The sequence below is a fragment of the Bos javanicus genome, chromosome 3, assembly GCF_032452875.1.
Source record: "Bos javanicus breed banteng chromosome 3, ARS-OSU_banteng_1.0, whole genome shotgun sequence".
Taxonomy (NCBI): domain Eukaryota; kingdom Metazoa; phylum Chordata; class Mammalia; order Artiodactyla; family Bovidae; genus Bos; species Bos javanicus.
In genome coordinates, this window is record NC_083870.1 from 110,501,526 (window position 1) to 110,527,194 (window position 25,669).

The 25,669-nt window shown below is 40.4% G+C and overlaps 1 protein-coding gene across 2 annotated transcripts in view; it reads left to right on the forward strand.

Annotated features, from left to right (window-relative positions):
* Window positions 1-25,669, forward strand: part of KIAA0319L (KIAA0319 like) — a 97,243-nt gene that overhangs the window by 41,325 nt on the left and 30,249 nt on the right. For both annotated transcript variants that reach the window (XM_061412559.1, XM_061412558.1), the window contains exons 4-7: window positions 15,694-15,937; window positions 18,415-18,516; window positions 22,216-22,313; window positions 25,570-25,657. In XM_061412559.1, the coding sequence (XP_061268543.1) occupies window positions 15,694-15,937; window positions 18,415-18,516; window positions 22,216-22,313; window positions 25,570-25,657 (532 nt within the window). The remainder of the gene's footprint in view (window positions 1-15,693; window positions 15,938-18,414; window positions 18,517-22,215; window positions 22,314-25,569; window positions 25,658-25,669) is intronic.

Genomic DNA, 25,669 nt, shown 5'->3' on the forward strand with positions numbered 1-25,669 from the left:
AAGACAATTCTCCCTCAGGGCTGAGGATCTCAAACTTCAACAGAATCACTTGGAGGCCTTGTTGAAAACAGATTGCTGGGTCCTAGCTCCAAAGCTTCTGATTCACTTTGTTTAAAGTGGGGCCTGAGAATTTGCATTTTTACAGCTTCCCTGGTGGCTCAGATAGTAAAGAATCTGCCTGCAATATGGGAGACCTTGGTTCAATCCCTAGTTTGGGAAGATCCCTGGAGGAGGGCATGGCAACCCACTCCAGTATTCTTGCCTGGAGAGTCCCCATGGACAGAGGAGTCTGGGGGACTACAGTCCATGGGGTCGCAAAGAGTCGGACACCACTGAGTGACAAAGCACAAGTTCCTCCTGTGCCAATGCTACTAGGCTGGGAACCACACTTTGAGAACCACTGCCTGTAGGGCTTCCCAGGTGGTGCCAGTGGTAAAGAACCCACCTGCCAGTGCAGGAGATCTAAGAGACATGGGTTCCATCCCTGGGTCAGGAAGATCCCCTGGAGGAGGGCATGGCAACCCATTCCAGTATTCTTGCCTGGAGAATCTCATGAACAGAGGAGCCTGGTGGGCTGCAGTCTAAGGGGTCACAAAGAGTTGGACACGACTGAAGCGACTGAGCACAGCACAGCCTCATAGGGCAGGGGGGTTAGAATACAGAGCACAGAATGCTAGATAAGTCTTAAGCAGGCGGAGAGACATCTCCTTCATTGTGATAGGAAGGAAGGAATGAGTGGATATAAATGTGACTAAGGTGGACTGTTGGTTCAAGAGAAGGAAATTGTGGTAGTTCTGATCTCATTCTTGTTTTTTCCTGAAGTGGAATAAATCGTTTATTGAAAGGAGAAGCAGAGGTAAGTGAAGTGGGGATGGGGGGATAGTAGGCAGGAGAATGAGAGATCTGGAGAGAGTGGTAAAGGTCTGAAACAACCATTGATCGGGATAGGAGATGGTAAACAAGGTAAGGAAATAGAAAGATGGCTGGGTAGCCTTGAAGATGGAGAACGTGCATTTACAATTATAGTTGTATGATTCTCCTCAGGACCTCTCAGCAACCCTGTCAAAGAAAGGTTGATGGTTTGATTCATCCAAGATTAGAACTTGACCAATTTGTATGGAAGGAAATTGAGGCATGGAAATGGAGGTCGTTGTCAAGAGAGTGGATAGAAGAGAGGTATAAGAAGAAAGGAAGAGAGGCGGAGTTGAGAGGGGTTGACAGAGATTCAGTACAGGAGTCTGGCATTCAGAGATTTTGGTGATGGGAAACAGATACGGGGGACAAGTACATGTGATGGAAGGACAGGAGGTAGTCCTGAGAATGGGGGTATTTGAATTTCAGATTTCAGAGGTGTAGAAGTTACGGTGATTACAAGGTCTCGGGTGAAGCTATGGAAAAGAGTTGTTGGGATAGAGCAGAGAAGAAATTTATTGGTGATAAGGAGCTCAAAGAACATGTTGAATGAGTTATCCATGTAGACCTTGAGACCTTTAGTAAGGATGGTGACGAGGATGATAACAGCAGCAGTTAATGTTTACCGAGTACTTCCTGTGTGTCAGGTACTATTCTGAGCCTTTTACACGAATAAACCATTTTATCTATACAACCTATCCTATGACTTCCTGTTACTGTTTTTTATTTTATAAATGAGGAGACTCGGGAGCAGAAAGGTTAAGGAGCATGGCCCAGGCAGCATGGCTGCTGTATGGTAGCGCCGAAACCTGAGCACGGGCGTCCCATTCTCTCCAGGGTAGTCCTTGCACTCTTGCTCTGAGGCAGGACTTGCAGTGAAGAGAAATTCCAAGAGCCGGATGTCAAAGCCGTCAGTAAGGTAGGAGTAATGAGTAAGTTGAGAGATGACAGCTATGATGAGAGTTGAAGTGTAGTGCAGCAAGATAGCAGAGGAGAAGAGGCTTTTACAGAGAAGATGAAAGAGTAATAATTTGCAAAAGGTGTTGAGAAGGGGAGCAAATAAAATCGCATCTCACTTTTAATCTTGAAGTATGGGAGAATAAGTAGCCACTGCATTGCAGAGATACATGGGAAACTGCATCCTTAGAGGCGTGCAGACTTACCCTTAAGAATAGGTCAGAGGGGGCTCCCCTGGGGGTCCAGTGGATAGGAATCTGTCTTGCAATTCAGGGGACACCAGTTCGATCCCTGGTCTGGGAAGATCCCACTTGCTGCGGAGCCTCTAAGCCTGTGTGCCACACTGCTGAGCCAGTGCTCCACAACAAGAGAAACCACTGCAATGAGAAGCCTGTGCCCTGCAAGGAAGAATAACCCCCACTCGCTGCAACTAGAGAAAAACAAAAATACATATTAAAAATAAATATTTTTTTAAAAAGGAGGTCGGGGATCACTTTATGAGCATGCGGCCTCTGCGGTCCTCACACTGAGAAAGGCCTTGTTCTTGATTTAGTGTTCTGCTCTCATTATCTTGAAATTCTTAATTTTTGAACAAGTAAGCCGCATTTTCATTTTGTACCAGATCCTGAAAATTTAAATGTAGCGAGAGGTTAGGGAACAAAATATGAAGGTACTGAGTATACTGGTGACTTTCTGATCATGGAATAGAAGTTCCAGACAATTCAGTGGAATTTTTGGAAGAGAAAAAGAGGTTGGTTTTTAAAGGTGAGGAAGTATAGATCGTTGTAGTGGTAACAGTTGTGGTGTGGTTAGTGTTTAACAACTGGGTCTTCCCCTATAAAACAAAGTCAAGTCCTGAGTTGTAGACTTTACTAATTTATGTGGTGTAAATACTACCACCATGACCAGTTTGAAACTACAGCGTGAAGTCACGGAACACAGCATGGGCAGAGAAGAACACAGTTAGCACGCTACAGGATAACTATGATCCATAAGATTAGACAAGCAAAATTAGACCTATGGTAGATTCAGGCCTGACAGTCTACTGGAAGATGGTGAAAGCTCAAACTTAGGCCTTACAGGATTCAGGTATATGGTGGGGGGAGGATCCTGAAGTTGTGTTGGCTGGGAGTTCTTTTTCTTATTGTTCACCAGTCATAGACAGTGGCAATAAACTGCTGCTAGCCACCTGCCAATGCAGGTAGACATAAGAGATGCAGGTTCAGTCCCTGGGTTGGGAAGATCCCTTGGAGGAGGGCACGGCAACCCACTTCAGTATTCTTGCCTGGAGAATGCCACGGACAGAGGAGCCTGGCGAGCTGTGGTCTATAGGGTGGCAAAGAGTCGGACACAACTGAAGCGACTTAGCATGCATGCAAGCACGGACAGGATCTCAAGCTTTGTGGTCTAACATGGAGAGTAGGTGGACCTGGAGGGAAGAATATTGAGCTTGAACTTTGAAACCCTGGAAGTGGAAGTGGGCTTTGTGCAGTGTCACACAGAGACGTTACATAGTTTGGCATTACATGTTGGAAATGGTAAGCTTTGCTAAAAAATGGGGAAAGTGAGGTCTTCAGATCCAGACAAGTGAGGTTTGACCTTACACCATGCTTAGGAGTTTCATTCTCATCCCCAAGGCCATGGATAGCGCTGGTGTAATATTGACTACTGGTGGGGTGGTCCGATCACCTTCTGCATTCAGAATAGTTAACTGCTAGGCCTTTCTTTCAGAAGAGGACTTGGAATTCACACTTCTGTTTAACATACTAGGAAGAGTAAGAGAAATGCATGCACTGCAGATCTTCTAATTAGGGAAGACTGACCAGCAGCATTAGTTTGTAGTTTGTACTGTTTTCACAAGCAAGTCTGCATCCAAAGGAGGAAGAAATTGTATGGTAAATTGCTCTTGTCTTTGCCTGAAATGCGTACAGAATTGCAAAGGCCTGGGGTTGTCAATAGCATTTTTTCATTCTTTTGAAAATATGTATATATTTTATCCAAGAGTAGGTTTTGGAGAAGGCAATGGCACCCCACTCCAGTACTCTTGCCTGGAAAATCCCATGGACGGAGGAGCCTGGTGGGCTGCGGTCCATGGGGTCACTAAGAGTCGGACACGACTGAGTGACTTCACTTTCACTTTTCACTTTCATGCATTGGAGAAGGAAATGGCAACCCACTCCAGTGTTCTTGCCTGGAGAATCCCAGGGACGGGGGAGCCTGATGGGCTGCCGTCTATGGGGTCGCACAGAATCGGACATGACTGAAGCGACTTAGCAGCAGCAGAAGCAGGTATTGTGATCTTTTAGCAGTTCTAGAAGTGCAAAGGAATGCCATGAATTTATTCCCCTTTCTCAGCTTAGAGAAGGAGAAGCTTGTACTGTTGGTTTAAGTACTTGATCCTTTCTATGTCATGAACTTCTGAATTGTTGGTGGGAGGAGCATGAAAGCTTGTTGATTGGGTACAGGAACATTTGCAGTACAAGGAGTTCAGTCATTGGCAATTAATTGCTGCCAATCCTGCTTTCTGAAAGGAGAGTGTTCTCTTTGAGCCCCGGAAATAAAGGCCCAGTTAGGTATCCCCACATGTAAGCTTTGACTTAAGAAGATCTGAGGTGCTCCTTTCTCTACCGGCACCATCTCCCCATTTGTAGTCAATATTACACCTTTTCAAACCCTACAAGCAAGTGGCTTTCTATAGAACACATGTCTGAGAAGGATAAATGAGCCAAGCCCTTGGACACTTCTCTGCTGTCTTTTATCACCAAGGAAAACTCGTGCTGACTCTACAGAAAGTTGGAACTTACTTCTTACCAGAAGATCGAGGCGTGGGGTGTGAGCAGCAGCAGCGCAGAGAGCCTTGCATAACCAAGGAGAGAAACCCAAGCAGTTTTGTTTCCCCTCATCTGTACTTTTGTTTTGGTTTGTTTTTCTGGGTTTTCCACTTGGTTGCTTTCTCTTAGTTTTTGTTTTTAAATCTTTCCTTTAATCCTTTAGACTTGTGAAATTTTTGCCAAGGGTTCTTTTATTCTTCTGGTTATTATTTCCTGACACATTTATTTGGACTCTCTGAGGACCTAGTTTTCTCCAGTTCCTCATTCTCAGTTATCTGAGCAGCAGACACCAAAATTTTTATTAGCCCCAGGTTCCCTTCCAGCCCTTTGGCCTGGACCAGGGTTGGGGGTTTCTCATATCTTAGTGACCTAGGCCCTTCCCGTGTTGTCTGTGTGTATATGTTCACTAAACACACCCTCAACACCCCCCACCCTCCACCTTTTTAACCTTACCGGAGTGGCTTGTTGCATTGAGAGAAAAACTGGGCAGCCTGTTTCTTTGTTGTGAGTATCCAAGAATCCCTCTTAGGGCCTCCCTGGTGGCTCAGTGGTAAAGAATCTGCCTGCCAGTGCAGGAGACACAATTCAATCCCTGGTCCAGGAGGATCCCACATGTTGAGGAGCAGCTAAGCCCACGCACCACAACTGTTGAACCTGTGCTCTAGAGTCCAGGAGCAGCAAGCACTGAGCCCACGTGCTGCAACTGCTGAAGCCTGTGCATCCTGTGCTGCACAACAGGAGCCCCCGTGCGCTGCACCTAGAGAAAAGCTCCCCAGTGACAAAGGCCCCCACGCCAAAGACAGTACATGCAGTTATTTTCTAAAAATCCCCGTTACTGTATTTTCCCTTTCTAAAGGTATTAGTGCCTGAACCATAATACCTTTTCCTTATTCTTTTTTCCACTATAACTGTACCCTGTCTCCTCTAATCTAAGTTCTGGTTCTTTTATCTGATGATCTGTTGGTGTTTTTTTTTAATTGAAGTACGGTTGATTTATTGTGTTAGCTTCAGGTGTACAGCAAAGTGAATTGGTTATGCATCTGTATAGATACATACTTTAAAGAATTCTTTTCCATTATAGTTTATTATAAGATACTGAATATAGTTCCCTGTGTTATACAGTGAATCCTTGTTGTCTGTCTCTTTTACACATGGAAGTGTGCTTCTGTTAATCCCGTACTCCCGATTTATCCTCCCCACCCCCTTGCCACTTCCCCTTTGGTAACCATAAATTTGTTTTCTGTGTCTGTGGGTCTCTTTCTGTTTTGTAAATAGGTTCATTTTTACTTTTTTTTTGATTCCACATATGAATGATATAATATTTGTTTTTCTGTCTGACTTACTTTACGTAGTATAATCTCTAGGTTTCATCCATGTTGCTGCATATGGCATTGTTTCATTCTTTTTTATGGCTGAGTAATATTCCATTGCTTTCCCAGTGGTAAAGAATCCACCTGCCAATGCAGGAGCTGCAGGAGACACATGGGTTCAATCCCTGGGTTGGGAAGATCCCCTGGAGTAGGAAATGGCAACCCACGTCAATGTTCTTGCCAGGATAATCCCATGGACAGAGGAGCCTGGTGGACGACAGTCTATGGGATCGCAAAGAGTTGGCCATCACTGAGCACACACGTATGCGTGCAATATTCCATTGTGTGCGTGTCTGTGTGTATATATATATTTACACACCACATCTTCATCCATTCATCTATTGCTTCCATGTCTTGGCTGCTGTGAACACTGCTGCCGTGAGCAGTTGGGGTGCATGTATCTTTTCACTTAGCGCTTTTGTCTTTTCTAGATATATGGTGTATATATAGATACATATATTTCTAGATACATGATCCTGGATCATATGGTAACTCTCTTTTTAGTTTTTTTGAGGAATCTGTTTTCCATGGTTGCTGCACCAGTTTACATTCTCACCAACAATGTCGGAAGGCTTCCTTTTCTCCATACCCTCCCAGGATTTATTATTTTAGACTTTTTGATGATGTCTATTTTGATTGTTGTGAAGTGGTACCTTATTGTAGTTTTGATTTGCATTTCTCTAACAACTGACTATGTGGAGCATATTTTCATGTGCCTGTTGGCCATCTGTATCTTTAGAAAAACGTCTATTTAGGTCTTCTGTCCATTTTTTGATTGGGTTGTTTGTTTTTTTGATATTTAGCTATATAAACTGTTCATGTATTTTGGAGATTAATCTCTTGTCAGTGGCTTCATTTGCAAGTATTTTCTCCCATCCTGTGGGTTGTCTTTTCGTTTTGTTTATGGTTTCCTTTGCTGTGCGAAAGCTTTTAAGTTTAATTAGTAGTATTTTTATTACTCTAGGAGGTGGATCCAAAAAGATCTTGCTGCGATTTATGTTAGAGTGTTCTGCCTATGCTTTCCTTTGAGAGTTTCATACTATCTGGTCTTACATGATGTGATATTTAAATGGAATTTTTTATACTTTCTGATATTTCATTATTAGTATAAGGAAGTGCAACAGATTTCTACATATTCTATATATCTTATATCCTGCTACCTTTCTGAATTCATTCATCAGTTCTAACAGTTTTTGTGTGGAGTCTGTATAGTTTTCTCAGTGTATAGAGAGAGTATCATGTACTCTGCATACAGTGATAATTTTACTTCTTCCCTACTAATTTGATACGTTTTCTTTCTTTTTCTTGTCTGATTGCTGTGGCTAGAACTTCCCATACTATTAGAAGTTCTTGTCTTGTTCCATAATTTATTGGAAAGGCTTTCAGCTTTTTACTGTTAAGTATTGGGTTGGCTGTGGGTTTGTCATAAGTGGCTTTTATTATGTTAAGATATATTTTCTTTATATCCACTTTGGTAAGAGTTGCTTTTATCATGAATGGATATTGAATTTTATCAAATGCTTTTTCTGCATCTATTGAGATGATCATGTGGTTTTTGTCTTTGGTTGATGTGATTATCTGCTTTTTACTGTGTGAAATAAATTTGAAAATGTGTTTGTTGACTACTTGGTAAGCTAACTTATGAAGCAAGAAATAGAGTTTTGTTGTGGCTCCAGTATCAGCCTTTTGCTAATTGGCAGAACTTGAGCCATGGGGAAAACAGTCTCAAAACCAGCCATATCTTAGTTAACACTCCCATCATCCCTCCCCATTTCTCCTTTCATGGATGGTCTTAGTTTCTCAAGGAGATTTTGAGAGATATAACTGTGTAAACTGATTGTTACAAAGATAAACCCTGCCATGTTCTAATCTCAGATTTTGCTGAGAATTGGGTTGGGATGTGTCATTCAGCCCCCCTGGCTTTGCTACTGAGAGATATCTTTCCCCTGGTAGGATTTTTTTTAGGGACAGTGGTAGTTTTTGTTTAAATATAGTTGTGTCTGAACTAAAAATGTGTTGCGGGCTGAATTTTTGTGAATCAGTCTTTAATATTTAGCAGACGTTAGTGTAACATGTGTCTTATGAAGGAGAGCTCCTACCTGGACTGTGGTGACACTACCTGGATAAGTATCAACAGGCCATGTATACCCTGCAGGCTCCTGGTCAAAACAGTTCTGTTTTGCTTATGATGGAGGATATTTTTTGTCATTTTGAATTATGATATTAATCAGTGGGTCTGGCTTGCCCTATGTGTAGAAGGTAGGCCCAGAGTAGAGGTAGGGAAGAAGGAAGAGGGAGAAAGGGGCAGAAATGAAGGGATGGAGAAAAGGAGTATGAATAGAAACCTTCCATCATTCTGAATAAAGCTTCCTTGAAGAAACAGGTGTTGGCATCAGGGGCGTGATTTATGCAGGTGGGTTAGTTTTTATGATTTCTGTTGAGTACCAGAAAAAATTGTCCCAAGGAAATTCTACCCAGGTCTCCCTGACCCTATATCATCCCTAAAAATCTTTTAGTATTACTTCATAGTTTCTGAAGTAAAATAATTTGTTTCATATCTCCTTTTTCTGTTTCTTTAAAAATAAATAATAATAATGATAATAAACTGCTTCTTTAAAAATAAAAATCTGCCTTTCTTACTTAGAAATATTTCTATGCTTCTAATTCTGGGAATCCATTCTAAAGCAGTAATTCCTAGATAAAGAAAGAGCTTCACACTCAACGGTGAGATAGTATTTATTTAATAAAAAAGCGGAAGCAGTCTAATGAGGGGAACGTGATGTTGTGCATCCAATAGTAATACATTTTGGGCTGGATGAATACATTTTGGTACTGCCTTCTACTTTCCACTCCAGCCACACTGAATAGAGTCTTTGGTCTTCTGTGGACACCATGCCACCGAAGCGAGCACAACACCGTACTTTTTAAAAACAGATTTATTGTCATATAATTGACACATGAGAAACTGTACATTCTTGTAATGGTTTATTTATTTATTTATTGGCTGTGATGCACAACTTGTGGGGTCTTAGTTCCCTGATCAGGGATCCCTGACCACTGCCCCTCTGCAGTGGAAGCATGGAGTCCTAACCACTGGACCACCAGGGAATTCCCTAAACTTCATGTTAAAGTGTATAATTTGATTATTTTTAACATATGTATATATCCATAAAATCATCACTACAAAAATGGGTCATGAACATATCTGTTACCCCCAGAGTTTACTCCTTTCTTTCTTTTCCATTTCCTCCCTTATTCCAGGCAACCACTGATCTGCTTTAGGTTATTATAGATTTTCTTGAATTTTTAAATAGAATCATACATTATATTCTCTTCTTTATTGAGGTATAATTTACAATTTTATTGAGATATAATTTACATACCGTAAAGCTCATTCCTTGGAGAAGGAAATGGCAACCCACTTCAGTGTCCTTGCCTGGAGAATCCCAGGGACAGGAGCATCGTGGGCTGCCGTCTATGGGGTTGCACAGAGTCGGACACGACTGAAGCGACTTAGTAGCAGCAGCAGCAGCTCGTTCCTTTTAGGTGTACAATTCAGTGATTTTAGTAAATGTAGAGAGTTGTATGGCTTCCTCTGTGGCTAAGTGGTTCAGTAGTAAAGAATCTGCCTGCTAATGCAAGAGACACAGGTTCGATTCCTGGGTTGGAAAGATTGCCTGGAGAAGGAGATGGCAACTCAGTCCAGTATTCTTGTCTGGGAAATCCCACGGACAGAGGAACCTGGAGGCCACAGTCATGAGGTCGCAAAGAGTCGGACGTAACTTAACAACTAAACAAGAACATAGAGTTGTATATCATAACCACAGCCAGTTAACATTCCATAGCCCCCAGAACTTCCTGGTGCTTCTTTGCCCCAGACGAGCCACACTTCCCTTTTGCCATCCCCACGCCCTCACCCAGCCCCGGCTCTCCACTATTTGTGTAAATCTGCCTTTCCTGGACTTTCCATGTGAACGGGGCCATGCAACGTGCAGTCTTCTGTGTCTCACTGTTTCCCTTGGCGTAGTGTCTCGATGTTCATTCTTGTCGTATGTATCGGTAGTTGGTTTCTTCCTATTACTGTTTAGTGTCCCACTCTATGAACATGTCATACTTTGTTTATCCATTTGTTGATGGACATTTGGGTTTTTCCAGATTTTGGCTATAGATAGAGCTGCTAGGAACATTTGTGTGGTCTTTGTATGAACATACATTTCAATTTTTCTTGGGTAAATACCAGGGAGTGGAATAGCTGGGTCACATCATAGGTTCTGTATTTAATTAAGAAATTACCAAATTATTTCCCAAATAGTTGTACCGTTTTACATTCCCATAGTAATGTATGAAAGTTCTCATTCCTCTGCATTCTCACCGTCACTTGGTATGAGTCTTTTTCATTTTAGATATGGTAATAGATATGTAATAGTATCTCATTATGGTTTTGTTTGCATTTCCCTAATTACTAATGGTGTTGAACATCTTTTCATGTTCATCTTTTCTTATTTGCTATCCATATGTTTTTGGTAAAGTGTTCATGTTTTCCCCCAATTAAAAAATTGGATTGTTTTCATAAGTATATGTATATACATAGGTGTATATATGTATATGTATATATATATGTATATGTATATATATAGGTATATGTGTATATATATGTATATGTATATATATAGGTATATACATATACCTATGTGTGTATATATATATACACACCTATATATTTTGCATATAAGTAATTTATCAGATATGTGTTTTACAAATATTTTCTCAGTCTCTGGCTCGCTTTTTGTTCTGTAAGCAGTGTTTTTAAAAAAATTTTTAAGTTGAGGTATCCGTGGACTGAGGAGCCTAGCGATTTTTTCAATGGATCATGCTTTTGATCTTCTATCTAAGAAAGGTTTCTCCTAAGTTTTCTTTCAAAAGTTTTATAGTTTTAGATTTTAAATTTAGGTCTGGAAAAGGATAAGAAATGGTTTTCTTCCCTCCTTTTGATCAGTCTGGCTGGATTTTCTTGAAGACAATCCTTGGTTTCATTTCTTTTTCTCTATTGCTTTCTCTTGTCTCTCTTATTGATTTTTGTTCTAATTTTTATTATTTCATTTCATTTTGTTCTAATTTTTTATTATTTCATGGCTGTTTAATTTGGGTTTCATTTGCTCTTTTTTTCTAGTTTTTAAGGTGTAATCTGAAGTTGTTTATTTGAGACTTGCTTCTTTTTAATATGGGCATTTTCGTGCTATAAATTTCCATCTAAGTACAGTTTTAGCCACATCCTACAGATTTTGGTATTTGTATTTACAGTTTCATTCAGTTCAGAATACTTTCAATTTTCCATTTTGCTTATTCCTTTGACTTTTGGATTATCCAGAAGTGTATTATGTAGTTCCCAAATGTTTGGGGGATTTTCCAGATATTGTTGTACTGTTGGTTGTAATTTAGTGCTGTTGTAGCCAGTGAACGCTATATGACTTAAATCCTTTTAAATTTATTAAGACTCTGTTTCAATGCTGAGAATACAATCTATCTTGGTAAATGTTCCAAGTGCACTTGAAATGAATATGTATACTGCTGTTATTGTTGGGCAAGTGTTATATAAATGTCAGATCAAATTGGTTAGTGTGGTTCAGATTTCCTATATCCTTATTTTCTATTAATTTCTATCAATTATTTAGAGAGAGAATGAAATATCACACTCTATTTTGTAGATATATTTGTCTCTCCTAGTGTTAGATTAGCTTCTTGTACTTTGAAGTTCTGTTATAGATAAATAAATGTTTAGGATTATTGTGTCGTCTTGATGAACTGACCCCTATCATGGTAACATTTATCCTCTTTATCTCTGTTAGTAGTCTTTCCTCTTTTTTTTTGGATAGTTCTTCTGTGTATTCTTGCCACCTCTTCTTAGTATCTTCTGCTTCTGTTCTGTTCTGTTCTGTGAAGTCGCTCAGTCGTGTCCGACTCTTTGCAACCCCATGGACTGTAGCCTACCAGGCTTCTCCATCCATGGGATTCTCCAGGCAAGAATACTGGAGTGGGTTACCATTTCCTTCTCCAGGGGATCTTCCCGACCCAGGGATTGAACCCGGGTCTCCCGCATTGGAGGCAGACGCTTTAACCTCTGAGCCACCAGGGAAGCCCCTTTAGGGCCATACCATTTCTGTCCTTTATTGTGCCCATCTTTGCATGAAATATTCCTTTGGTATCATTAATTTTCTTGAAGAGATCTCTAGTCTTTCCCATTCTGTTGTTTTCCTCTATTTCTTTGCATTGATCTCTGAGGAAGGCTTTCTTATCTCTTCTTGCTATTCTTTGGAATTCTGCATTCAAATGGGTATATCTTTCCTTTTCTCCTTTGCCTTTCACTTCTCTTCTATTCACAGCTGTTTGTAAGGCCTCCCCAGACAACCATTTTGCCTTTTTGCATTTCTTTTCTTTGGGGGTGGTCTTGATCCCTGCCTCCTGTACAATGTCACCTCCATCCTGTGACACTGTGTGTATCATATCTAATCCCGTGAATCTATTTGTCACTTCCACTGTATAATCGTAAGGGATTTCATTTAGGTCATACCTGAATGGTCTATTGGTTTCCCCTACTTTCTTCAATTTAAGTCTGAATTTGGCAATAAGGAGTTCATGATCTGAGCCACAGTCAGCTCCCGGTCTTGTTTTTGCTGACTGTGTAGAACTTCTCCATCTTTGGGTGCAAAGGATATAATCAGTCTGATTTTGGTGTTGGTCATCTGGTGATGTCCATGTGTAGAGTTTTCTCTTGTGTTATTGGAAGAGGATGTTTGCTATGACCAGTGCGTTCTCTTGGCAAAACTCTCTATTAGCCTTTGCCCTGCTTCATTCTGTATTCCAAGGCCAAATTTGCCTGTTACTCCAGGTATTTCTCGACTTCCTACTTTTGCATTCCAGTTCCCTATAATGAAAAGGACATCTTTTTTGGGTGTTAGTTCTAGAAGGTCTTGTAGGTCTTCATAGAACCGTTCAACTTCAGCTTCTTCAGCATTACTGGTCGGGGCACAGACTTGGATTACTGTGGTGTTGAATGGTTTGCCTTGGAAATGCACAGAGAGCATTCTGTCGTTTTTGAGATTGCATCCAGGTACTGCGTTTTGGACTCTTTTGTTGACTATGATGGCTACTCCATTTCTTCTAAGGAATTCTTGCCTACAATAGTAGATACAGTGATCATCTGAGTAAAATTCACCCATTCCAGTCCATTTGAGTTCACTGATTCCTAAAACGTCAATGTTCACTCTTGCCATCTCCTGTTTGACCACTTCCAATTTGCCTTGATTCATGGACCTAATATTCCAGGTTCCTATGCAATATTGCTCTTTACAGCATTGGACCTTGCTTCTATCACCAGTCACATCCACAACTGGGTGTTGTTTTTGCTTTGGCTCCATCCCTTCATTCTTTCTGGAGTTATTTCTCCACTGATCTCCAGTAGCATATTGGGCACCTACTTGACCTGGGGAGTTCCTCTTTCATTATCCTATCTTTTTGCCTTTTCATACTGTTCATGGGGTTCTCAAGGCAAGAATACTGAAGTGGTTTGCCATTCCCTTCTCCAGTGGACCACATTCTGTCAGATTTCTCCACCATGACCTGTCCGTCTTGGGTGGCCCTACATGGCATGGCTCATAGTTTCATTGAGTTAGACAGGCTGTGGTCCATGTGATCAGATTGGTTAGTTTCCTGTGATTGTGGTTTTCAGTCTGTCTGCCTATTGATGGTCCACTGATGACAGAATGTGGTCCACTGGAGAAGTACAGCACTTTCACAGCATCATCTTTCAGGATTTGAAATAGCTCAACTGGAATTCCATCACCTCCACTAGCTTTGTTCGTAGTGATGCTCTCTAAGGCCCACTTGACTTCACATTCCAGGATGTCTGGCTCTAGGTGAGTGATCACACCATCGTGATTATCTTGGTCATGAAGATCTTCTTTGTACAGTTTTTCTGTGTATTCTTGCCACCTCTTCTTAATATCTTCTGCTTCTGTTAGGTCCATACCATTTCTGTCCTTTATCGAGCCCATCTTTGCATGAAATGTTCCCTTGGTATCTCTAATTTTCTTGAAGACATCTCTAGTTTAACATTTATAGCAGCTTTATTTATAAGAGCTGAGAACTGAAAACAACGTAAATCTCCATCAGTAATGAATGGGTAACAAATTTGGTATTATCTCTGTAATGGTAGACTCTGTGTGTGTGTGTGTGTGTGTGTGCGTGTGTGCACGTGTGCATGTGCATGCGTGCATGTGCTCAGTCGAATCTGACTCTGCGACCCTATGGACTGTAGTCTGCCAGGATCCTCCGTCCATGACATTTTCCAGGTGAGAATACTGGAATGGTTGCCATTTCCTATTCTAAGGGATCTTCCTGACCTAGGGATTGAACCCTGTCTCTTGCATCTCCTGCGTTAGCAGGGGAATTCTTTACCACTGTGCCACCTGGGAAATATGTTACTTGGTAATAAAAAGAGTGAATATAACATGATATGAATCTTAAAAATGTTATGTTGAAGGGAAGCAGCCAGAAACAAAAATAGTTTGTATGTGATTCCTTTTATATGAAATTCCAAAAAAGCCTAAACTAGTTAATGGTGACAGAAACAAATCTGTGGTTGTCTGAGCCTAGAGATGGAGGCAGGACTTCACTGCAAAGGGCATGAACCAGCTTTTTAAAAAAAAATTGATTGACATACAATATTATGTTAGTTTCAGGGAGACCTGGGTTTAATCCCTGGTTTTGGAAGATTCCCTGGAGGAAGGCATGGCAACCCACTCTAGTATTCTTATCTGGAGAATCCCCCTGGACAGAGGAGTCTGGGGGGCTGTGGTCCATGGGGTGGCAGCGACTGAGTGATTAACCACACCCTCAGTCTCCTATAGTGTGGCCCTTGACTGTCTTTCCAGCTTACCTTCTGTTTCAACACCCTGCCTCTCACTTTGCTTATGACCCTTGTTTCCCAACACTAGCCATGTTAATCTCATTTCTTTTGGCTATTCACATCTCACCCTTCAGCCTCTTGTCTAGTTTACCCTTTGGAACTCATCTCAGGACTCTCTGCCTCCAGAAAGTCTTCATTTATTTATTAAACTATCCTTCTTCACATGCTTCCTCTCCAAGAAAGAGAAGTACTCTAATGGTGATTCTTTGGTTCAGTCATAGCTGTTAAAGGTATAGTGACCATTTTGGCTTGTGTTTCTAGTCCTTTCTCCCCCACTAGATTGTGTACTTGTTGAGCACAGTGATTATATTTTATTTATGTTTTGGATCCACAGGCCTGCTTTATAATACGTGCTTAATATGTATTTGTTGAAAGATTGAATATAAATGTTAAGTGAGAAGGAGATAAAAGTACACATGGAGCGATTATTACTGCTTTGTTTTAAGCAAAACTTTTTGCATAGAGAGAAAAATACTAGGAACATTTATATCAACATTTTTTAATACCAATTTGCGTGGTAAGATTAATTTCTTTAGTATCTTTGGCGGTTTTGAATTTTTCAAAAAATCATTTAACTTGCAGTTATTTCATGAGACATTATTTTAAAAACTGACTGTATAACTTTTGCCTGTTCAAATAAAATTTTGCATTTCTCTAGGTCCACAGCACAGACACAATTTTTAATCCCTTAACCACAGACCTGAGTGTGAAGATTCCTGGTCGGTCAGATGTATCAGTTCAGCGTGAAGCATCAGAGGATCCCGGTGCTACTCCTAGCATTCAGCAAGTAAAAAGCCCTGAGAAAGTCCAGATTGCTCACCCTCTGCCAGTGGCTCCCTCCTACAGTTATGCCACCCCTACCCCCCAGGCCTCTTTCCAGAGCACCTCCACACCACTCCCAGGTGAGCCCTTTGCTTCTCTCCTTGGAGATAGGATGGGGAGACAGAGATTTTGATCAAAGTGTTCCCTTTTAGTGGGAAGAAAGGACAGAGACATGACTTTTATTAATACTGTAGATTAAAGAAATAATCCTATTAGTATCCCTGTAATTATAGTACATGGTCTCGCAATTGTTTTTTTCAGTAAGCTCCAACCTATGGGAATTTATGAGGCTCTTTCTAGAGTAGAATTCCACTGCCTAGACTCAGTTAAATAATGATCAGGGAACCAAGCAGTGACCACTGGGAAGAAAGTCGGATCTGTACAACTATTTGCCTTCTGAATGGCAGATCATAGGTCAGAACATTTGTGTCTCTGATTTTGATAGCACCTTTATTTTCTTTTTAAAAGTGCTTATTTAGGCCGTACCACATGGCTTCTGGGATCTTAGTTTCCCGACCAGGGATCATACCTGGGCCTCAGCAGTGAAAGTGCTAAGTCCTAACCAGTGGACTGCCAGAAATTTCTGCATCTTTATTTTTAAAGCAAGTCATAGAAAGGAGATTTATATGGAGCGTTCCTTTAGCGGCAGGTCTGCTTCATAAATTCCATTCTGAGATATTAGGAGGAAATGGTTAATCAAGGAAACTAAGTTGATCTTTATCTCCTGAAAAAGTCAACAGGGTTTAGCAAAGCCAGTGAAAATGAATTTTTGTGCCAGTTTTTAATTTCTTAAGGTTTCCTTTGGTGGTAATATAACATGAAATCTAGGGTTTCAGTCTTGCAGCATTAAAATAATTTTTGTGTTCAGGCAGGATGGTTGTGATTTTTGGTATAATTGTGAAAGATTTGGGCTGTGCTGTATTTTTGTCCATTATACTTTCTCTGAGTATAGTGGTTTTTTCCTTTTCTTTTTTCCTCTTTTGAAAAATTGCTTCAGCAGTTCTTATTCCACATCCTGGGGTGTCTAAATGCTGAAGTTTCCATAATGGATAGTTTCATTTCTCCCTGAGTGCAGTATTTCCAAGCAGACAGATAAATCTCAAATTTCATATTTGTGTAGGAAACCCTTTTCACCTCCCAGTCTTGGAATATGGATGAACCAGCCAATTGTTTGCTTTAAGCTCTCTTAGTTCTTGGGTCTCATCCAAATGAACAGTTATTGTTAGAGAAATAAGATTTATATAATCAGTGGTTCTCAAAAGCCTGTAAACGTTTTTGAATGTTCCAACTGTGGAGGAGGGGTGCTACTGACATCGAGTTAGTTGGTAGTGACTAGCAGGTGTACCACTAGGGCTTCCCCTGTGGCTCAGACGGGAAAGCGTCTGCCTACACTGCGGGAGACCCGGGTTCAGTACTACTAAACATCTTACAGGGTGCAGGATACCCCCTCACCTCAGCACACACACAAATAATCGGTCCAAAATGTCATAGTTGAGAAACTTTGACATGTATGAAGTAGCTGGTGAAAGCGAAAGATAGTATCTAATTATTAGCTGATGTGGGTGTTCCAAATGCAGAAGTAGTTCAGGAAGTAGATTAGTTTGAACTGAAATGGTCTGAAAAGATTTTTTTGGAGAGAAGACTGGCTTTTAAGCCAGAAACAAAGTACTGTACTTATAATAAGGTAAGACTACACCCCAGTTGAAGAAAATAGTTTTAAGCAAAGTCCCCTAGCATAGACCATGGTTTCCATGGAGCCCAAGAGGGAAAATGAATATAGCTAGAGGCAGAATCAGGGGTGGGAAGGATGAGATGATGTAATCCAGTGATGTTGGATCTCTTATGCCAGGTTAGGAGTTTGGACTGAAGCATGAAGTGTGAGTGGGGGTCTTAAGTAGGAGAGTAAAATGGTGGGTGAGTATTTTAGAAAAATTTTGGCAATAGGTGTTTTAGGAAGACAGAATGGATTAGAATAGGGAGAGCTAGCAGAGGAAAGACTAATTAAGATTCTTGGAATTATCTAAGTCTGTGGTTATATCGGTTGAAATGGAAAGAAAATTAAGGCTGGCCCTGTGGTCAACATTTCTTTGAGGAACTTTATGTATTTTATCAACAGAAAGATGATGAAACAGAGCTAAATTCTATTTATTGAATTCTGTGAAAAGTACTGTATAAGGAGGGCTTAGGGAAAGACCATAGTTAAAATACAGTGGAGAAAAACTCAGAGAGAAAGGAAGAAAGTGGAATAATATGGTATAATAACCAAGAGTTCTTTAAGATGGAGGCAGTCAGCAGTATTAGATGTTACAGAGGTGAAGGTTGAGGGTTGAGAAACAGCTATTAGATTTGCTAAAAGCACTTTGTTGACCTCTGAAGATGCTTTTCAGTGAAAAAGTGGGGCAGAGTCACATTTCAAGGGATTAGAGGGTTGATAAAGAAGAAATGAAGACAATAGCTGAAAATTGTTTATGGATGAAATTTGACTACAAAAGAAAGGAGAGAAATAAGATAGTCTGGACCTAATTTCTTATCTCATGTGTATTGACTTCCTTTCCAGTTATAAAGGAACTGGTGGTGTCTGCTGGAAACAGTGTTCAGATTACATTACCTAAGAATGAAGTTCAGTTAAATGCATTTGTTCTTCCAGAACCAGATGCAGGTAAAAATCCACTTAATTTGTTTAGTGTTTTCATTTATAATGATATCTACATACATTTATTTATTCTAAAAGTCCTATGAGATTAGGATATAGCTTGCACATGTACAAATATTTATATGATATGAGAGGCAGTGTAATGTTTGAGATCATAGGCTTTGATATTAAGGCTGGATTCAAATCATAGCTTAGTTGTTGTTCAGTCTCCAAGTTGCATCTGACTCTCTGTGACCCCATGGACTGCAGCATGCCAGGCCTCCCTGTCCCTCACCATCTCCTGAAGTTTGCCCAAGTCCATGTCCATTGAATCGGTGATGCCATCCAGCCATCTCATCCTCTGTTGTCCTCTTCTGCCTTCAGTCTTTCCTAGCATCAGGTTCTTTCTAAGGAGTCGGCTGTTTGTATCAGGTGGCCTAAGTGTTGAAGCTTCAGCATCAGTCCTTCCAACGAGTATTAAGGGTTGATTTCCTTGATGATTGACTAGTTTGATCTCCTTGCTGTCCAAGGGACTCTCAAGAGTCTTCTCCAGCACCACAGGTCGAAAGCATCAATTCTTCGGCTTTCTGCCTTCTTTATAGTCCAACTCTCAGATCTGTACACGACTACTGGAAAGACCATAGCCCTGACTACACGGACCTTTGTTGGCAGAGTGATGTCTTTGCTTTTTAATACATTAGGTTTGTCATAGCTTTCCTGCCAAGACACAGTCTTCTAATTTCATGGCTGCAGTCACCATTTGCAGTGATTTTAGAGGCCAAGAAGAGAAAATCTGTCACTGCTTCCATGTTTTCACTTTCTATTTGCCATAAAGTGATGGGACAGGATGCCATGATCTTAGTTTTTTAATATTGAGTTTTAAGCTGGCTTTTTCACTCTCCCTTTTCATGCTCATCAAAGGCTCTTTAGTTCCTTTTCACTTTCTGCCTTTAGAGTGGTGTCATCTGCATATCTCAGGTTGTTGGTGTTTCTCCCGGCAATCTTGATTCCAGCTTGTAACTCATCCAGCCTGGCATTTCTCATGATGTGACTTAAATAAACAGGGTGACAATAAACAGCCTTGTCATACTCTTCTCAATTTTGAATCAGTCAGTTGTTCCATATAAGGTTCTAACTGTTGGTTCTTGACCCGCCTACAGGTTTCTCAGGAGATAGGTAAGATGGTCTGATAGTCCCATCTCTTTAAATCATTAGCTGGATAATTTTAAGTCGATTATTTAACTTCTCTAAGTTTCCATTTCTTTCTCAGTAGAATGAAGATAGTAATCCCTACTTCATAAGGTTACTTGAAGGGTAAAATGAAGGGGTATATAAGGTACCTATATACCTTAGTGCCTAGCACATAGTGGGTGCTCTTTAAATGTAGATTTTATTATATCCATTTAAAAGAGGAATAAACTGAGACTCAGTTAACCTGTTTATTTTGGCCAAACAACTAGTAAGTAGCAGATACAGAACTTGTAGAGAAGGTATTTAAGACTACTGCTAAGATAGATTTGTCACTTAAAGAAAAAAACCAAGCCCGATGTAATATACAATATTCAGATTTATAAAATATATAAATTAGGGGATTATTAACTTATTATTTAAGAAAACTTTGGTAATGTGAGCATCCTTTCTCCTTTGAAGTATATGTTAGTATACCAAAGTTTGACTTACAAACACACATTGTCCCAAGACTGTCTGTGACATGAAGTGAAGCATTCTTTGATGGAAAATGATTGCATTGGATTTGTGTTACTCTCATAAGGTATGTCAAGTAGCTAGTTATAAAGCTAGTTAAAAACAGAATGCCATACTCTATTCAGGATGGGTCCTTCCATTTTAGGACCACATTTCTGGTACAGTATCCTTACTTTCAGGGCCTATTTCTGCAAAAAGTACTTTTCCAGAACCTAAATGCCCTCCCTCTCTGTTCTGTATTTCTGCCCTCAAATTGAGTTTTCCTTATCAATTTGTTCTACCTTCCTATAAAGAAACATTTTCCTTTCCTATTCTGGTGACAAGGTGAATGGATTTGGTGGCCTTTGAAGGTGCAAGTGAGGAAAGAGCTGCTTTGAGCTACAGTTGCTTCCGCTCTTTCCTGAAAGATATCCCGGCTCTACTGTATTTTCTTTTCTTACCCCTGTTTGCATATACCCGTATGTGGTTGGGTTAACAGCACCTTGTATATCAGTCTTCCAAAACACATCAGTTCAAAAACAGATTTTTTCAACTCTCCTTTTCCCAGTTTCTTCAACCTTTATCTGGTGATACATGAGATGGCTGGTTTCAAACTTTCAGAGGTTGGGGACAGTGAGGCAGGACCAGCCCTGCCTGTTCTTCATCCCCCTGGTCGTCTTTGGCAACCCTGAAGCACCTCTCAGGATCCTCTGGTTCAGAGGCGTGGGTTGAAAACCATGCCCTAAATCATTAAAACCAGCATTCTGTCCAACAGACCTACACTCCATTGTTCCTACCCTTGGGCAAATTCCTGTCTGTAAGGCATAATTCATCCCCCTGAGCTTTTCTGTCCTAGGAATATTGTCATATTTTGAAATCTGTGTTGCTAGCCTTAGATATGAGAAAATCGTCAGTTCCTAGTGTGAGTCTGTATTCTGTGTGGAAAAATTTTTCCTAACTACAGTTCAAGAAATGTCATCTCTTAGCACCAGTTCTCCTTCTCCCACTTCTTTCCTGCTCCTCACCTCACCTAACTTTTACATCTACATTTATTAGAGCTGCCTGGGGCTGACAGTTGGCCAAAACAAAGCCAGTATTTTCTGGAGGAAGAAAGAGTAGATGAACTTGTATCTCAGGCTTATAAAGTAAAATCTCATCTTAAGTCTGGAATTAAGTTCTATGTGTTAACTTTAACTTTTGAACTCATGAAATAAGAAAAAGATGACCATTCTCTGTAAGCATTTGAGGCTTTTTCTTTTTCCTTTTATTTTTCCCTTTTGAGTAGTAACTTAAACCTTCCTACCAAATCTCACCCTTTCCTAGCCATTAAATGCATTTTGTTCCCCAAAATATTTAAGACCACTTTAACTGGGGAGGAATTCCACTTAGATAACAGGATTCTGTGGTCACTCTAGATAGTCATATAGTCTAAGCTGAAAATGATGACCATTTAATGCTTCATTTGATCTTAATTAATTTCAGTGGGGCCTGTTTTAAATGGGCCATCCTCTACTACCTTCTGCAGTGTGTTATTTAGCTCAGCAGGAATGAAGTAGCTCTTCTAACTCACCAGGGTGTGATGACCTCAGTGAGACGAGCATTGTTAGCACTCTGTAAAAAGCTATTTTTGAACCATGTTATTTAGAAGTCATTGCTGTTCTTTGTTGCAAAAGAAGTTTTGCAAGAAAATGGCCTTTGTTCCCAATGAGTTCACCCATAGTGGTTGGTAGGGCATGTATTTTAATTGGATGCCACACCATGAGTGACTTGGTATTTTAGGGGAGGATTGGTCCAAAGCAGGGTGGGTATGGGGCAGGAATGAGCTTGGCTGGGGGGAGAATGGAAGAAGCCCTAAGTGTAGCCATCAGCAGAACCTACCCTTCCTTTCAGCAGAATGTTTGGTTTCCCTTTGGCTTTAGGGTGAAATCTTGAAAACTAAGATCTTGTCAAGACTAGAAAAGGTTTGTTATTGGCAGGCTGTATGGCTGCCCTCTTTACGTGTAGGTTTGTGTTTTCATGATGTTTGTAACTGCCCTTCCGTAGGAGAAGCCTACACCTATGACTGGCAGTTGATTACTCACCCCAGAGACTATAGTGGAGAGATGGAAGGGGAGCACTCCAAGATCCTGAAGCTGTCCAAGGTGAATTTGCCTCCTGTCGTTTGCAGGGGTGGGCTAGAGGGCTTGACCATTTTCTAAAATGTATAATATAGAACTTTCTGTCCACACTACAGTTAGGAGCAATCTTTTAGAAGTGGATCCTCCAAAAGTCTGGCTGGCTGACATCCAGTATTTGTTAGTGTATGATTCTCAAATTTTCATTTATGGTGAGAATATAAGCATAATGGTGAGAGCTGAAAATATACACTAAACAGCTTTTAAGGGTAACATAAGGATTTTAGAATTTGGGAGATAAGCTAGGTTATTTGTGGCCGTATGACTGTGTAAATTGGCTCAGTCTTTTTTGGGATTCTGTATAGTTATTAAGAGCCATAAAAATGTTCATATTCTTTGGCCAAGCAATTTCTCTTTCTATCTGTTTGTCTGTCTTTTAAAAACTGTTTATTGTATATTAGTTATGTGGCAAGAATTGGGAATTTACTAGTTACTAATGTGAGAGTTGGACTGTGAAGAAAGCTGAGCACCGAAGAATTGATGCTTTTGAACTATGGTGTTGGAGAAGACTCTTGCGAGTCCCTTGGACTGCAAGGAGATCCAGCCAGTCCCTCCTAAAGGAGACCAGTCCTGGGTGTTCATTGGAAGGACTGATGCTGAGGCTGAAACTCCAATACTTTGGCCACCTCCTGTGAAGAGTTGACTCATTGGAAAAGACCCTGATGCTGGGAGGGATTTGGGGCAGGAGGAGAAGGGGACGACAGAGGATGAGATGGCTGGATGGCATCACCGACTCGATGGACGTGAGTCTGAGTGAACTCCAGGAGTTGGTGATGAACAGGGAGGCCTGGTGTGCTGCAGTTCATGGGGTCACAAAGAGTCGGACACGACTGAGCGACTGAACTAAACTGAACTGAATCATAATATTAACATTTATGGAAAATAGAGTCTAGTAGGTGCTATTGACTGAAGCAGGTAAATAGAACAGGGGTACACTGGGTCAGTGTAGGGGGTATTGAAGCCCCAGGGAGTTAGAGTAGATTTCTTAGAAGAGTTGGCCTAGTTGGGTCATGACATGTGACTGGCTTACTGGATAAAGGGTGGAGTGGTAATACTGCAAACAGAGGAAGGAATGTGTCCACTGGGCCAAATGATAGAGAGAAATATGGGGAAATGGGAATTATATGTGGTTCATCCTGACTGGACCCCATGGTGTGAGAAGAGCAGTGGCACAAATGAGTTGGAGAAATGTAGGGGCCAGATTGCACAGAGCCTTGTGTGCTAGAAGAAGGACTTTGATTCTTATCCAGAGGGAGCCTCTAAAAGGTTTTAAGCAGGAGAATGACATGTTCAGATTTTCAGTTTAGAGAAATCACCCTGACTACAGATTGGAGGAGAGAAGACTCATACTAGGGACACGGTGAGGAATCTATTGAGACATGTAGGTATGAGATTGATAATAGTTTGAGTGAAAAAAAAAAAAACAATACAAATAACATAAGCCTTGAAAACCACCCACTGAGTGCTTTCCATGTGCTAGATACAGTGCTAATTGTTTTATGCAATTATTTCATTTAATCTTCCTAACAACCCCAAGACATAAATATTAATATCTGTTCTACAAATGACGAAGCTAAAAATTAGAAAAATAAAGTGGCTTGGTCTAAGTGCACAAGGCTATTAAATGGTAGATTTGAACTGAAGTTTTCCATTTCTGAAGCCCATGCTCTTAACAACTATGCTATGATGAATGGTTAAAAACTAAGGTGATGAATAGTGTGAATAGAGAGAAGTGGGTGGATCTGAGAACTATTATGGAGGTCAATCTGGTGATCAGTTAATTGGATGGAGGTGTTGGGGAAGAGAGATCTAGGATAATTTTAGCCTTTTGGCCTAGGAACTGGCTGGATGTTGGTGTATTTGTGACAGTATTCACTGAAATGAGACGTATAGAAAGAGGAGCAGATTTGGAGGAGATTTGCAGATGATTAATTCATTTTGGGACAGAGTGAGTTTGAGGAACCTGTGAAACATTTGAGTGGAAGTGACCAATAAGTAGCTGAGGGTAAGGGTCTAGAGATCAGGATGCAGGTCTGGGCTACAGAGATAAATTTGTACACCAGCATCAAATAGATGACAACCAAAGCCATGGTAATAGATAAAATCATCCAGAGATTATAGAGAGTGAAGAAGTAAATGGATTGCAACTGGGGTCCTGGGGAACACGGTCATTAAAGGTATGGAAGGAAGAGGAAATGGGAGAAGATGAGGAGTAGGCATAGAAGTGAAAGTCGAGGAAGGGGAGCATTATAGGAAGAAGGAGGTGGTCAGAAATGCTACATGCATTTGATTAGCATGTACCCAAAGGAGATAATTCAAAAGAAAAAAATCATTTTACCTGAAAGATGTTCATCACAGCATTAGTTATAATATTTAAATTTGCGAAACAACTCAAATATCCAACAATGTGAAATACTCATGTGAATTATGGCACACTTATTCACGTACTATTCTCAGCCATTAAAATGACTATTAAGGAGACTGTTCTAATGAGAAAAGTGTTCATGCTAAATGAATCAAAGAAAGAACAATAAAAAGTTTGATACATACCCTGATTTTAGCTAGGCCCTGAATACTGCTGAAATAATGAGCTCCTTGAAGGCAGGGACCTTGCCTTATTCATCTCCAAACCCCAAGCCTAGAACAATGACCGTATATAATTGGTTCTCAATAAATGTTTGCTGAACAAATGAACTGTTTGTAGCTCTTTTTTCGTGTGTGTGTGGTAAAAGATTAGAAGGATATAAGAAAAATATGATTAATTGGGGTATTAGGACAATGGGATTGTGGGATATTTTGTTGTTGTTGTTATGTTCATACAGTTAGTAGGAATCAGGAGGGGAAAATATTCAGATATTTGAGAGCTATTTGGTGTTTTTACAAAATGCTTTTCTTTGCAGAGTTGATTGTTTTAATTTCATAACTGAAGTAGGATGGTTGGGCCCTTAATGTTCTTCTGAAAAGAAAATGGGAGTACAGAGATACTGAAATCCCTTCTGTTGTTCAGAGTCAGCTAGTAATAAGATTCACATTAAAAGCTGTGGGTTTTCAGTTCCTAATTCATTGTTTCATCTCTTTAGCTAGTTTACTTTCTCCATTTTGGAAATGGTGCAAGAACAGGAGTATGCAAGAATCAGCATTGAAAAATTTAGATATACGTGTTATTTTAAATATAATTGCTGCTGTTTGTGGTTTTCTAAAAGATCTTCTCTCACTTCTGCAGCTCACTCCAGGCCTGTATGAATTCAAAGTGATTGTAGATGGTCAGAATGCTCACGGGGAAGGCTACGTGAATGTGACAGTGAAACCAGGTATGTTTCGCA